The sequence below is a fragment of the Nicotiana sylvestris genome, chromosome 6 (genome assembly GCF_000393655.2).
Source record: "Nicotiana sylvestris chromosome 6, ASM39365v2, whole genome shotgun sequence".
NCBI classification, from domain to species: domain Eukaryota; kingdom Viridiplantae; phylum Streptophyta; class Magnoliopsida; order Solanales; family Solanaceae; genus Nicotiana; species Nicotiana sylvestris.
In genome coordinates, this window is record NC_091062.1 from 4,665,066 (window position 1) to 4,679,707 (window position 14,642).

At 32.9% G+C, this 14,642-nt stretch overlaps 1 protein-coding gene across 1 annotated transcript; it reads left to right on the forward strand.

The window, feature by feature from the left end:
- The first annotated feature begins 8,377 nt into the window (after positions 1 to 8,377).
- On the forward strand, positions 8,378 to 14,192 carry LOC104241460 (fatty acid amide hydrolase-like). The gene is made up of 10 exons (XM_070150280.1): positions 8,378 to 8,473; positions 8,618 to 8,675; positions 9,007 to 9,078; positions 9,720 to 9,771; positions 10,403 to 10,462; positions 10,548 to 10,631; positions 10,759 to 10,862; positions 10,950 to 11,042; positions 11,603 to 11,671; positions 14,037 to 14,192. Exons 2-10 carry the CDS (start codon positions 8,635 to 8,637, stop codon positions 14,101 to 14,103), a joined length of 642 nt encoding a protein of 213 aa, XP_070006381.1. The 5' UTR covers positions 8,378 to 8,473; positions 8,618 to 8,634; the 3' UTR covers positions 14,104 to 14,192.
- The last annotated feature ends 450 nt before the right edge of the window (positions 14,193 to 14,642 follow it).

The following is a 14,642-nucleotide window of genomic DNA, read 5'->3' on the forward strand; positions in this document are numbered from 1 at the left end:
GCCGTTTGTACTTATATACATATACTCGTATATGTGAAAATAACATGTGCTAACTAGTTTTCGAATTGGTAATTGATAAATAGCCAACGTTTGCAAAATTATTAAAAAATATCCACTATTTTACTGAAATACAAAAAGTTTCAGCATAATATGCTGGGTTATGGAGCTTCTGCGTATAAACTTTTATCATATTATGTAGGAACTCCAGCGCACCTAGCATGATATGCTGGACATTGGAGCTCATGCATATAAATTCCAGCATATTATGTTGGAACTAATTATGTAATTCAACACATTATGCTGGAATCTCATATGTAAAAAATTCAAACTTCTGCATATTATGCTGGAAGTTTTTGAATTTTTAAGAATGTTTTTGTTTATATTTTATCTTTACATGAAAAAATGACTAAATTTCGACTATTTTTAAAACTGTGACTAATTTTCAATTACTAGTTGTAAATCTAGCTATTTCTTATTTCCCCCCTCGTATATCCCAAGTTTCACTGGCCTTGTGAAACTTGAAAGGTTATCAGATTTGTTATGTCGAGGAAGAGGCAAATCCGAAAATAAAGAAGATAAAGAACACCAAATTTTAACGTGGAAAACCCTTCAAATCGAAGGTAAAAACCACGGGATCACAAAGATCCAAAAAAGCTCCACTATAACAATAAGAGGGTTACAAAAGTTTTCCAGATTGGCTACACAACAAGTGCCAAACACGGAGCAATAATAGTAACAAGAGCAACAACTAATCAATTGAAGAAAGAGGAGAATCCACAAAAATGAAGGTGCTGTTTGAGGCTCGAAATCAGATGCTACGAGCCTCCAAATCCGATCTCCACCATTCAAATCTAATACCAAGATGTTACGAACATTCATTCAAAATTTCAGCCCGATCCAACAGTTAACGAATCGGAAAACATGATTTGAATATTTGCTGGTCGGAATAAAAATCTGCAGCAAAACAAATATTTTTCTTCTCTCTTCTCTCTTGACGAAAGCTCTCTCAAAAATCACTCTTATGTGCTTAAGTCTTTCAAAGACTAGTATCAATGAGCATAGAATAATTCTCCAAGATTATCCTATTTATAGATCATGAGTGGTGTTTTCTCTTAAGGCCAAAATCCACTCAAAATAGGAATAAACCAAATCCAATTACAAATAGGATTGAGAATCAAAAAAGAATAGGATTAGGTCATTGGGCTTTTGGCTGGACAACATGGGCACGAGCCCAACAAGATTTACATGCGAATTGCACAATTATGGAGCCATTTGAGCACATTATGTCACGAGCCATTCTTACTTCAAGCATTCAATACCACAAAATAAACCTTTGCATATTCCTCTTTATTAGTACTTTACATTTTTCTTCTATAAATACCTTCACCATTTCTCCTCAACTCACTGCCTTATAGCTCAGCTACAATTTCCCTTTAACTATATATCATCTCTTTTCCTTCAATCTTAAGAATATGTCCCAAATTTCAACAATATTGATGAGCTCAATTTGTTTGGTATTCTTTGATTACCATGACAAAAATGGCCATAACGGAAATCGTCATTTCTGTAAACCTCCGATGAGGAAAGATGGCGATGACACGACCGGTTGTGTCTATGCTCCGGCTGCATGGTCCGAGGATGATGGGGATGATGACGATGATGATGCTGATTATGACTATGCTCCGGCTGCTTAATTAGTCAAAGACACACACACATATATATATATATATATATATATATATATATATATATATATATATATATAAATCGTCTGTATAAGAGAACCTTAGCTCTGTACCTAAAACCCTAAGTATGTTAAGCCTTTAAAAAAATAAAATCAAAAGCCACCATTCTGGTGGGAGGTTAGGCCTTAGTATCCTAGTTACATACAAAACCCTAGTTTGATATACGTATATAGTATGTAAAACTTTCCCTATTTATAATATTTTAGCATTTATATATTGGTAGCATTTAGTTTTAGTCGTTTGTGCCTTATATTGTTTAGCGAGAATGAGCAGTGGAGGCTTTGGGATATGTATGCTATCGACAGTTTCAATTCCAGTAAGATTACGTTGAGTTTAATCTATGTAGTATTCCAGTGAAAATAGCACGGGCTAGCCAGTTTTCTGACTAGTAAGTAAAAAATAGCCATTATTTATAAAATTATGAAAAAATAGCCATTATTTTGTTGCAATACGGAAAGTTCCAGCATAATATACTGGAGATCGGTACACATGTGTATGAACTTCTAGCATGTTATGGAACTCTAACACACGAAATGTTCCAGCATAATATACTGGAGATTGGAGCACCTGTGTATGAACTTCTAGCATATTATGCTGGACCAGTATATTATACTGGAACTCCAGTATATTATGCTGGAATATTTTTCGGATTTTGAAGAGTGTTTTCGATCAGATTTATCTTTACATGAAAAGTGGCCAAATTTCGATTACTTTTGAAACTATAACTATTTTTCAATTACCACTTGTAAATCTGGCTATTTTTTAATTTCACCCGATTTTATGCTCATGAAGGTCCATAAGTGGGAGAGTGGGCTTCATTGAAATTTTATGCTCATCAAGGTCCATTATGGGTTCGGAATTTTATAAGTTATTGTATTCTAAATTAATAATTTGTATATACACAATAAATTATAGCATTAGGGAATATAGAGGGTTGGATAAAATCCCTTCATCTTTTATAAGTCTCAAGCTCAAGCCCCTGAAAATATATAAATTTTTGGTAGAAAAATATAGCGAGTTTCGAATATAAACCTTTGATTAAGGCATGAGAGATCATATCTATTTCATCACAATAAGTGGCAGAGGCAAAATTTTCGTTAAAGGGATTCAAAAAAGGGAAAAAAAAGTTAAAATATTGAAAGAGACTACAATGAGTAGGAATTGAACCAGCAACCTAGTAAAGATTTTTAACTCCCTCGACCATTGAGCTATGCTTTTGGGTTGTATTAAAAGAATTCAAGATATAATATATAAAGGTATAAATTGAATTTTGCCATATATATCATATAATTTTCCGACAAAGAAGGTTCGAGTGAGTACCACCCGCCAGATCACAACTCTATATAATGATCCTTGTTAAGCTCTCAATTAACTAGTTTCTCTTTGACCAAATAAAATAAAATAAAATAAAACCTCTTCTGTTGCTGCAGGTAAATATTCGACAAGTGTCATGGACACAGACGTTCTGGCATTGTGTACATAATTCATCAACTTTTAATGAAAAGCACAAGTCTTTTGATCTTGTCTCGGACATCAAATATGATAGACATACCTAAGTCGCATCTTTTAATCTTCCTCTTTTTCTTTTTATAGTATTCCATTTGTCGTGCAATTTGGAGCAGATTGTAATTAACTAGTGCGATTCCGATCCTAAGGTAATTTGTGAAGAAATGGGAAAATTGACAAGATTTTAGCACCCAAAATGTGAATGTGATTAAGTTAATACTTTGTTACTACTTTGACAATTATTTAAGTTTTCTAATGTAATTCTTATTGTTGTAAACTGATCTTAGTACGTAGTTTCTCAATTGAGTCCAAAATTAGTATGAAAAACTCTTTTACGCAAATATGCATGGAGAAAACTGATTATAAAATAATGGGAAAAAGTAATTGACGTTCTTTAATTTTAAGGTATAATTTTCAAGTTCTTTTTCTCTAAATTATTAGAATTTAAAACATAGATCAAAATGGTACTAGATCCAATATTCTAACTTCCAACAAAAATATTTAAGGATCTTGCAATTATCGCTCCTTAATTCCAATTGTTGTTCAAGGACTAACTTGATAACATTTCTCTTACTCACCCACAGGGGCGGATATAGGGGGCGGAAGGGGACCTTCGCCGAAAAATTACACTGTATATATAAGGCAATTCCCACTAGCAACAAGAAAATTATTTTGAACCCCCTTCAAGGAGATCTTGACTCTGCCACTGCTCACCCTAGAGTCCAAGTCAAGTCCTGGTTTAATCATCTAATATTCGAAACTCACATATTTTTGTACCATCAAAATCCTTTATTCTTAGGGCTCGAACCGGAGACATTTAATTCAAACGAGTGAATCATATTCAACCCGCCACATTCCGGAGTGGTAATAATTCTTATTACTTGCAATTATCACTAATTAAAAACCCAGATTATACACTATCTCTAACTACTATCTAGTCTACCACTATTATATTATGTGCAGGGCCAGATCTAAGCTAGAGTGACACATATGGGTTCACACTTCTGAGCAAAAGAACATATGTCGACACATGATCCTCAACATATTCGTTCTGCAGTGTTAATACCCTGTCGTCTAGGTGTCATGCCAAGTAAGCATCCACGTGGAATATTACACACTTCCACGTGTCATGCACACTTTTCCACTACCTAAAGTTATGGCTTTTGGCTCATTCAGGAAATTGTACCTGAAAACTTGTACTACCCTGCATTGCACTGGTTGAAATACAATTTGTGCCATTAGTACGATAGCAATTGAAGCCCGCAACTAGCCTCATTTTACATGCTTATCTCCAAGCTCGTAAAGTAAGTAAATTGAGTGTCGCACAATCACTTATTCATTGCCATACTCGTTCTGTCGGATCATTATACTAGAACGATTCAAAAATACTCTTAACATAATATGATATTGTCTGTTTTGGGTCAACCGTATCTAACACAATTTTTACAATTATTAAGAATTTTTTATATTTTATATAAAAGACTCTTATTCTTTTTAACTATTAATGTGAGACTTTTGTTCGCACGTCCAATGTGCTCCTGGTCTAGATATTAGCCTATAGAGCGTACTGTCTCTCCCTACTCTACGCCCACTCATGTTAAAGAACTTAAGCAAGAAAAAAATTAAATCCATAATAAATCCTAGAATCGAGTTACACAAGTGAAAAAGTATTAAAGAATGCTATGCTTGTACTGCACGAGTGAAAAGGTATTAAAAATACTATGCTTGTGTACTACATTTTAATATCTCCAAAAAGTTTTATCATATTCTTCCTCACTCCACTCATTATCTTAAAATTTTGCACTAGATGCTCTCATATCCTTTCATTTAATTCAAAGAAAGATCTCTGTTTTTATTCACAACTTAAGATTCTCTGTTTCCACAGGATGGAAAATAACCTTTTAACACTCCTCATAGATAATGCCATGTGTAAAGTAAATTCTTGATGTGGCAGCCCCAAAATATAACCAAGCTTATGGCTGTACACATTCTTCAGCTAACATAACACACTTTCTAACGTGCCAACCTCTGTCAAAATGAGTCTAGGGTTGGTTCTCTTAGCTTTATATAAGCAATTGGTTTCTTCATCTATTTTTCATATCCTATCAAAGAAATACATACAACATCCAATATCATATTTCAAGATTTCTATATATAGTAGTCCAATTGAAAAGGAAGATATATAATAATGTCTGGTATTTTCAAGATTATTGAGTTCGAGAAGAGAAGGTCGTGTTTAGATGGACATGATGATGGATATGATTATGCTCCAGCAACATGCATAGAAGGAGGTGATGACGATGATGATGGAGACTATGACTATGCTCCTGCTGCGTCCCTAGAAGGAGATGACGATGATGGAGACTATGATTATGCTCCAGCTGCATGAAAATGCTGATTAGACGTAGTGTGTTCGATCAAATTCACTATGTATAATTCAGACATGTGAAAGGAGGAAGAAATGAGGAAGGAGTAAGAACCTTGGCATATATAATTAATCCTAGTCTCTTTTATAAGTAGGAATATACAGATTTACATTAGTTGGACGTTGAAACCTTTTGCGGCTGAGGTCTACATCAAGGTGTTAGGGTTTCTGAGATTACTAGGTTTTTTTTTTTTTTTTCTTTGGTCAACAAGATCACTAGCTTATTATATGTATCTTTTTTTAATTCAAATATTTGAACTATAACTTATGCAGAAATAGTGACATGAGTGGTCGGAGGACTTCATTTTTCAATCCTCAACTAGTATTTTCACCAGATAATTTTTTAACTCCTCTTATGGTAGAAGTAATGAACTAGTATTACTTGCTTTATTTACATGATGGACTCTTAGCATTAATTACTTGAGTGAATGTTGTTTTAAAAAAGGCAATGAACAACTCCCACATCGATGTAGAAGAATAATATTCATGGGTTTATAAGAAATTATGAGAAAACAATGCACGCCGAGCTCAGTGACGTGGGCTTGTAACTCAAGTGGGGGCATTAATGTGGTGGAATTCTGGGCTGTCCCAAAAGGTTGGATTTGGTGGGCTCAAATCTGGCCTGCCCTGTCCAAGCATAGAGTTGGGTCACGTGGCCCAAGCCAAGGCATGGGCTGCTTGACTCCTAAAGTGGGGTGGACCGCGTGAGGCTGGTTTCACAGAGCAACGAACAGCTCCCGTTCTGTGCAGTGGAAGGATAACGGGCCGGTGCTTTCCAAGTCCAGCAACGCCTAATGGGCTGCTCCAATTAAACCACCATTTTTTGTTCCATTTGGCGTAAATGACCAGTCTAAACAATGGTTTGGTTCGATTTGGTATTGGATAAAAAATCCGAACCAAACCGAGAAATAAATATATAATTTTTATATATACTTTTAAGACTTTATATTTAAATTTTTTTAAAATATATAAAAATATTTGGGATCCGCTCATGGTATGTAATATTAATAGAACTATGAAGTAATGCATTCACTTTTATTTACTTTGAATAATGAGTTGTATCATTTTCTTATCAAGTCTTATTGAAATGCGTCAATCATCCATCTCTTTGTTCTTCCATATTCATGTGTCAAAATTTCTTATATCTTTTTCGAATTTGAAATGATATTTTGATAATTTAAAATTAAATAGAACATGTCATTATTTAAGTATCATATTGATTTTTATATTTAATTATTAAATTCGATTAACCTTGAAATTGTACATTAACGAAAAATTATTGTTAGACGATTAAAAAAATAACTATCTTTGATCATGTGTTACTGAAAAAAATTCTCCCATTAAAATATTTTAATAGATCATATGTTTGTCAATTTTTTTGACTGTTACTAAACATATATTCACTTATCAAAACTTTATTTATAACTTTATAGTAAGATTGAAATAATATTCACTTAACAAAAAAATCCGAAAAAACTCGATGAAAACGAACCAATCCAAACTGATATTAGTTGGTTTGGTTTTAATAAAAACCTAACCATCCCGATCCATGTATATCCCTAAGTTTAAGAGACAAATGAGGCAGTGCAAGATCCCAAAAAAATAAAATAGAAAAGCCCTAGACTAAAATCTCCGTAATATAATTATTTAAGTTATCGAGATTATATGATTACGGAACCATATGATTACTAACGACTCTAACCACATGAGATGAGATGTTTAAAAAGGATCAAAATGAGCGAACCTTCAGTTTCGCTTAGTTGTGCATAAGACACTATAATAAAGTCATATTCTATCAAAGCTAGGATCTTTGTCCAACATAAATTTTGATTTTGATGTTGAAGAGGGACAACTAACAGCAAATATCACCGTCTATTATACACCAAACCTCTTAAACATAAATATAATTAGCAAATGCTAATTTAACTGCTGTTACAGATTTGGTAATGATCGACAGTTCGAAGGTTTTCTCTTTATTGCTATCAATGTTGTTTGTTAAAGTATTCAGGTGGATGAGAATGATGATAATCACCAGCCACCTCCAACCACCATCCCCACCACCTTCTTCAATCTCTAAACCTTCAACTCCAAGAAAACAATTTACTAACGAACACCCTTTACCTACTTTGATCCTCAACAAAATTCCTCTTATCTCTTCATTCATTGCCTACACAATATAGGCTGATCCAATTTTTGATTAATCTTGGGAGGAAAAAAGAGAAAAGAAAATGGATGGCATCTCAAGATTGTTGGTGCTGTCAATATTCTTTGTGATTTTGTTTGGTTTTCAAAGAGGGAATATGGGAACTATGGCCATTGATGAAGATGCAAAAGCGCTTTGTAGCGTTAATCTTGCAGAATTTCTTCCTCCTCCTTATGGTGGTCTTGAAAATATGGTTTGTCAACCTGTTTGGAACTCTTTCCTGCTACGTGTAAGTTCACTTTAACATTAATTATGCAAATCTCTAATATGCATTAATTAGCCTTTCAAGAATAGTCTTTAATACATAATCAAATTAAGTTGTTTAAAGTACCAATTGTACCTTCTAGTGGGTCCACACAAATCGTGTCAACCTCTGGAAGATTGTCCAATTAAAAGGCAAAATGAGAAGGTAAATATTAAGCTAGCCATAGAATTTGGGAGGGTTTTTTCTTCTTCAAATATCTGTTTGTTTATAAATTTTAACTATTTTTTGGTGGATTTTGAAAACAAAATCTTCAAATCCCAAAAACAGTTATAGAGTAGTTTTTGAAGTTTTTAGAGTTTTCTACTCACAAAACTTCAAATTCTTTTCAGGTAAAATACATGTCCAAACACAATTTCAACTTTCAAAAAGTATTTCATCTTATCTTCGAAAATTCATTTTTTCAATTTTCAACTAAATCTATGTTTAAACGCTAGCTAAGAGTTGCTAAACATATATAGTTGTCAATCTTTTAGAGACAGAACAAAGAGAAATGATGTCAAACAAATTAAAACAGAGGGAATATATGACAGGGTAAGTTCATGAAGTGTAGATCAATGTGCATCTATACCAAATTGGTTTTATCCTTCTGAATATATTGTTTCTCCTGGTAAAACTTTTCTACTGTCAAAGCTATGATCTCCCTATACAACTTGCCAACTTCAGTTGCTACAGTTTAATTTTCTAACAGCCTAAAGGACTGTTCTTTCCTATATTTAGTTATCCGTAATTTATGGATTTTGGTTTTATCAAGTCTCTATGTTAACATTCAATATCATACCTTTCTTGGTCTTTTGTCTGAGATCAAGCTTTACTATCTGATCTTATCAGTTTATAGTTTGGTTCATCTCTGTTCTTTTATCAGGTCACTGTGGGAAGCAGGAACAGTCACGATTGCTGGACCCATCACAGCTACAGTTGAGGATGCCATACTTGTGTTAGTAATTGGTTTCACCCAATCTTTTTTTTACAAACAAATAGTCAATTCCGGTCATGAGCATATTGTAAAGCATAATCTATCTTGTAATTGGCGCAGTTGCCTTATCACTTCTTCATATGCTATAGTAGTTTTATTTCGATTGAAATGTCATCTTATATGTTTTAACATAAATAGAATCCATAGAATGAATACATTAATCATTGAAACTAATTCTACTAGTAGATATCAAAACGATCTACATGAAAACTAATACACGAAATCACTCTAAGTTAAAAATATGCTTAGAGACTCTTGAATCTCATTATTTCTTGAATACTTGTAATAGGTGCTGAAAGTCAGATGTATTTTCTCCCTATGCCTTTAGAGTTCAAAGGCTATTAGAGTTAAAGATTAGAAGTTTACTGAAAAAAGTATAAAGCCACCAAGATAGTCAGCTTCCAAGGAACAATGCTAGACCCTAACCATGACAAAAGAATGTAAATTTCCTAACGCATGCCACCAGAGTCCTACTTTCTTCAATTAGGTTGTATATATGGGGATAATTTTTTGTTAAATTTGGTCAAGCTCTTGATCTGGTCATAAGACCACTCTTACAGTTGATATGTGTTGATTATTGCTATTTTTTTCCAACTTTTCAGGTATGCAGCAATCTTAGGATCCTCTCCAGCTGATCGAATTCCACTGAATCCTGTAATCACTCACAAAGTGTACTTTTGCAAAATTTCAAGATATTGTTCTGCTTGAGGGTCCAATTTGACTCCCCCCCCCCCGGGGGGGTTCCTGTAAATACTGTAGCTAATATTTGTAAATAGGGCAGTGATCATTTTTCGACATTGAATTTTTCCACTAATTGCAGTTATGTTGATCGATCGCCTATGATACTCAAGCATGTTGATTACCTTAAAAACTGAAGTTTGAGGCATTTTTCTTCAGCGAGTCAGTGACCTGTTCTGCTCTTGGTTCAGTTTGGGGATGTGTTCTTCTGCTGAATGTCTCATTCCTATCCATCCTGCAGTATTCACCCTACTTGTATCATATAGAAGACTATTTCAGTTAACTTGCTGAAGAAAAAAAGTGACAATTGTCCATTGTAACCATGCTGTCTTAGGTCCCCAAAGTGGATTTGATATATCTATAAAAGACCAATCTTAATCATAGGATTAGTTTGATCCTATACTTGTACAGGAGACTGTTGATGTAGGTTCAATGCAGAATGAGATCTTTTCATTGGATTAAAAAGTTTTACTCTGCATTAAGCAAGCTGTTTTGTACTCGCATTATTATTAATTGATTTTTGTTCAGTCCCTCCCTTGTTTACCAGATTTATCTTCCAATGAGAGTTCAAACATTTTGGGATCACTTAACCTGGGAAAGTACAAAGGTTTTGCACTTCTGGTTTTTTAAGGTTGTTGTTGATTTTAACCTTCTTGGTTGAACTTTGTCTGATATGAGACTATCTCTTGCAGTGGTTTAATGATGTTAGCTCAACTGATATAACTGATAAGTGTGAAGATGTCCTAAACCAATTATTTCATCTGCATGGGTGCAAAGTAAGTCCGTATCACCCTTTATTACCCTTTGTCATCTATTTCAGAAAACTTTATGCTTAAATTCAGATTCAGTTTCTGGATGTAACTTTGTTATTCTATTTTTATTGCTTTACTCTTTGCAATCAAGACAACAGAGATCGTCATACCGGAGCTTCGTGAGCTGCGCACAGCCCATACTGTTACTTTTGGATCTGAATCACTATGCTTATTGAATCCTGATTGTGAGGATGGGTATATCTATTTTCCGTTCAAGCTATTAGTACAACTGCTTGCAATCTTGTAGTTTGGACTAATATAACTTTTTTTCACTTTATGTAGGAAAGGAGTAAGATTGACTAATGATGCTCGCACAAATCTAGCACTCTTCAGATCATTTGCAGCATCAGATTATGTTTCTGTCCAGCGCCTTAGGTAAAAAATAAGTTACTGAATTACTTGATACATGTTGAAACAATTTGTTCAGTTGCTGTTTGTTTTAATATCGAATTAGGGATGTGAAAACTGCATTTGTGTTGTGGATCAGTGGCATATACGTATGATTCTACATTTAGATAAACTTTCCTAGCTTTAACTACATCAGCAATTTTAGGTTTTGCTTAGCTCACTTTAAGCTCATTGTGTGTAAAAGCTTAAAAGTTATTATCTCGTATCCTGATTTTAAATTTTCAACTAGAACAAGATATTCTCAGAGCTTGTGCATGGAAACAAATTTATCTTCTACTAGAAGAGCACATTAGAATCCATGTTCACGCCTTTAATTTCATTGTTAGTTTAGTCCATAGTTACTTTGTATTTCTGAAGTGTCATCTAATGGTTCTTTTTGTCTTATGTTTGGCAACGTGTTAAGTGTCAGATGTACTACTAGATTTTATCTAAATATTAAAGGATTTCAAGACTCGCTGCAGAATTGCATTTAGAAATATGATAAAATTTGTTCAACTTATTCAGCTTTCCTGTGTCTCTTCTTGCAGGCGAAGGATAATGTACTACCACATGGAGATTTTCAAGAAAGTAGATGTCATTGTAACACCTACCACTGGGTAAACTAAGTTTTTGCACTTTATGTGCCCTTATATCTATAAATACACTTCTTCCATATCCTGTTTGTTGCATAAGTAGCTACTATCCATTGCATGTATTGTGCGAGTTGTTGGTTGATCTCTCTTAGATTTGTCATAAGACATAGTACTTATGCATCTCCCAATCTCACATATCTCGCATGGTATAAGAGCTCTTATAAGAGGGAAACCTGTGTTTGTTTTCAATGATTTGGAAAGTTGAACTAAAAGATAAACCGACCTTTGAGTTGCATGATAGTGTTGGCAATTTTCCTCAATCTTCTGGTTGATGGAAGTTTCAGGAAGTTGGTTTCAGAAATAGTTGTTATGTCACAAGAAAAGAGTTTTTTCTGGTGTCCTCTTGCTATTGATATAAGATTTTACTCAACGACAGTAAAAAATCATAGAAGATTAGCGCAAAATAGGAGTTATATATTTCTTTTCACTTAATGTGGAAAATGTCTGAGTGAATGATTCAATAAGAGTATTAGAGATTAGGATACTTCTCGTGTCCTTGAAATTGTACCCCATATTTTAGCCTTTTGAGAGGAGCTCGTACCATATACTTTAGCATGATGATCAGAATCACATTTGTCTGTTGTTATGATCTACAGAGGAGTTTCATTGAATACCTCACTGATGAAACTTGATATCATCTAGATCAATAGCTTTCCCCTTAGCATTACGTCCTTGTGCTTCCAGCAGTACTCTATCATTAAGGCCAAGCTTACATTCAGGCATACCACTGCAAGAGAAGCAACATTATGTCATTAGACCAGTACCACTTGTAAGCACGTGATTTTTGCCCTATATGAGAATTACTCCCAAAAAATTCAAAAATAAAATGATTTTTCTTTGGTGTGCAATTTTGTGATATTTTGTGATATTTTGAAGAATTATTTGTATTTGTCTGTGCGTGTTTATTCGCTAAATTAATAAAAAATACAAAAATATGTCGCATTTTGCATGTAGGATTTAATTCTACAATTGTTAGTAATTAAAATTGTTTTACAAAAATTAAAAATTACAAAAATAGGCATCGTTTGCATTTTTAGCATTTAATGTCCAAATATACAATTTTATGCTTAATTAATACTTAATTGTGCGTTAATTGTTATTGGGAGTTAATTTGCGCCTTTATAACTTAATTTAGTTCTTAATAATAGTTTAAGTATTTTTATAATTTAGTTTTAGAAAAATAAAAGAAGAAAAGAGAGCGAAAATATAAAGAAAGTCGGAATTGGGCCTCTTCTTCAATTTCAAGCTATAGGCCCAAAAAATGGCCCAATCTTCCCTACGACCCAGTCCATTTCGAACTGGGTCGACCCAGTCCATTAACCCAACACCCCTTCTTCATTTTTGTCCAACACAAAACAAAACCAAAAAAAATAAAAAATAAAAAATAAAAAGTGAATTATCACTATTAATAGTTTTATTTTTTGTTTTTTTATATATATAAAAAAATCCGAAAATATTTTATTTTATTTATTATTTTTATTTTAATAAAAAATATATATATATATAGTAATTTCGGAAATGATTTTAAAAAAATAAAAAATAAAAAAATAAAAAAAAGTAAAAGAATGTAGAAAATTTAAAAAAAAGTAAAAAGTTTTAAAAAATTTAAAAGTAAAAGAAGGTTGGAATTAAAAAATAAATATAAAGATATCTGAAAATTTAAAAAATTTAAAGTAATTGAAAGTAGCATTTTTAAAAGAAAAAGAAAAGATAGTGGTTTATTTTTTAAAGAAAAGTTAAATAAAGTGAGATTCTCTTTTAAAAAAATAAAAAGTGGGATTTTAAATAAGATAAAGTAATTAAAGTTGGAATTTTAAAAATAAAAGTAAATAAAGGTGGGATTTCTTTTTCTAAAAAAATAAAAGCAATTTGTAAGTGAGATTTCTTTTAATTAAAAAAATAATAAAATAATAAAAAAACAAATCTGAAAATTTCGAAAATTTTGCTATAAATAGAAGAGAAAATTTAAGAAGAAGTGTGGAAAAAAAGAGAGGAAAAACTAGATAGAGAGAAGAAAAAAAGAGGGGGCGGAGTGAGAAGTATACACCCGATATACATTCTGTATACACTGAATATACAGGGGCAGAATTCATTTTGGAGAGTTTTGAAGTTGAAAAAAAATAGTTACTGCTTCATTGCCTCGCTTAAGATCTGAAATAGTCAGAACCTTCCTGCCTTTTACTTCTTCACTATACTTGGAGTCGTTTATAGTCTCCTGGGTTTTCTGCTATTCCTACTGTACTGGTTTGCGATGTTGCTGAATCTGCTGTTGCTGTGTTATTACTGCTGCTGACTTCTCCTTCTTTTGTTCTTGTACTGCTGTTTCCAGGTACACATTTGTACAATCTCGGCTTGAAGCAAAAAATGAAATATTAATCAGGCTTTGTTCCTGTTGAATTCCTCCTGTTTAGATTTGTGGTTGAATATAATTTTTCTTTCTTCGTATAAAGATGTAGTTGAATGATTAATGAATAATGAGGTTGCATATGTATACTTTCTTCATCTAATAATGTTAGTTTAAATTACGGAGAATAATTAATCTGTTTTGATATTATGGTCAATCTCATGTTCTAGTATTATTGAATAACAGAATATAAAATGAAAGCAGTTTTTCTTTGTACAAACTCGATCGCAATTTTCCATTCGCATTAGCCGTAAACTAATAACTAATAAGTTACGTTTTTCAGCATGTAAATAATTAAGAGATTTTCTTTTAGTTTAGAGACGAACTTAATAGAAAATATAGTCATTGTAGGTTTATCCTGTAAAAATAAAAATGAGACGAGCCTCGCCAAATAAAACGTATAGATTGCGGGGCCCTCACAAAATGTATGGTTTAATTAGAATTCGGAAGGACCGTTTAGCGAATTTCACGGTCTTCCCCAAAATAATAACGCGATAGTCTCTTTAGGCGCGTGTTTAATATTTTACTTTC

What these genes read in the sequence shown, in the direction of transcription:
- LOC104241460 (XM_070150280.1), top strand. Translation starts at nt 8,635, where the DNA reads ATGATGTCAAACAAATTAAAACAGAGGGAATATATGACAGG. An exon ending in CAGAGGGAATATATGACAGG is followed by an intron (nt 8,676 to 9,006) that starts GTAAGTTCATGA and finishes TTCTTTTATCAG; the next exon opens with GTCACTGTGGGAAGCAGGAA. An exon ending in ATTGTAACACCTACCACTGG is followed by an intron (nt 11,672 to 14,036) that starts GTAAACTAAGTT and finishes TGCTGTTTCCAG; the next exon opens with GTACACATTTGTACAATCTC.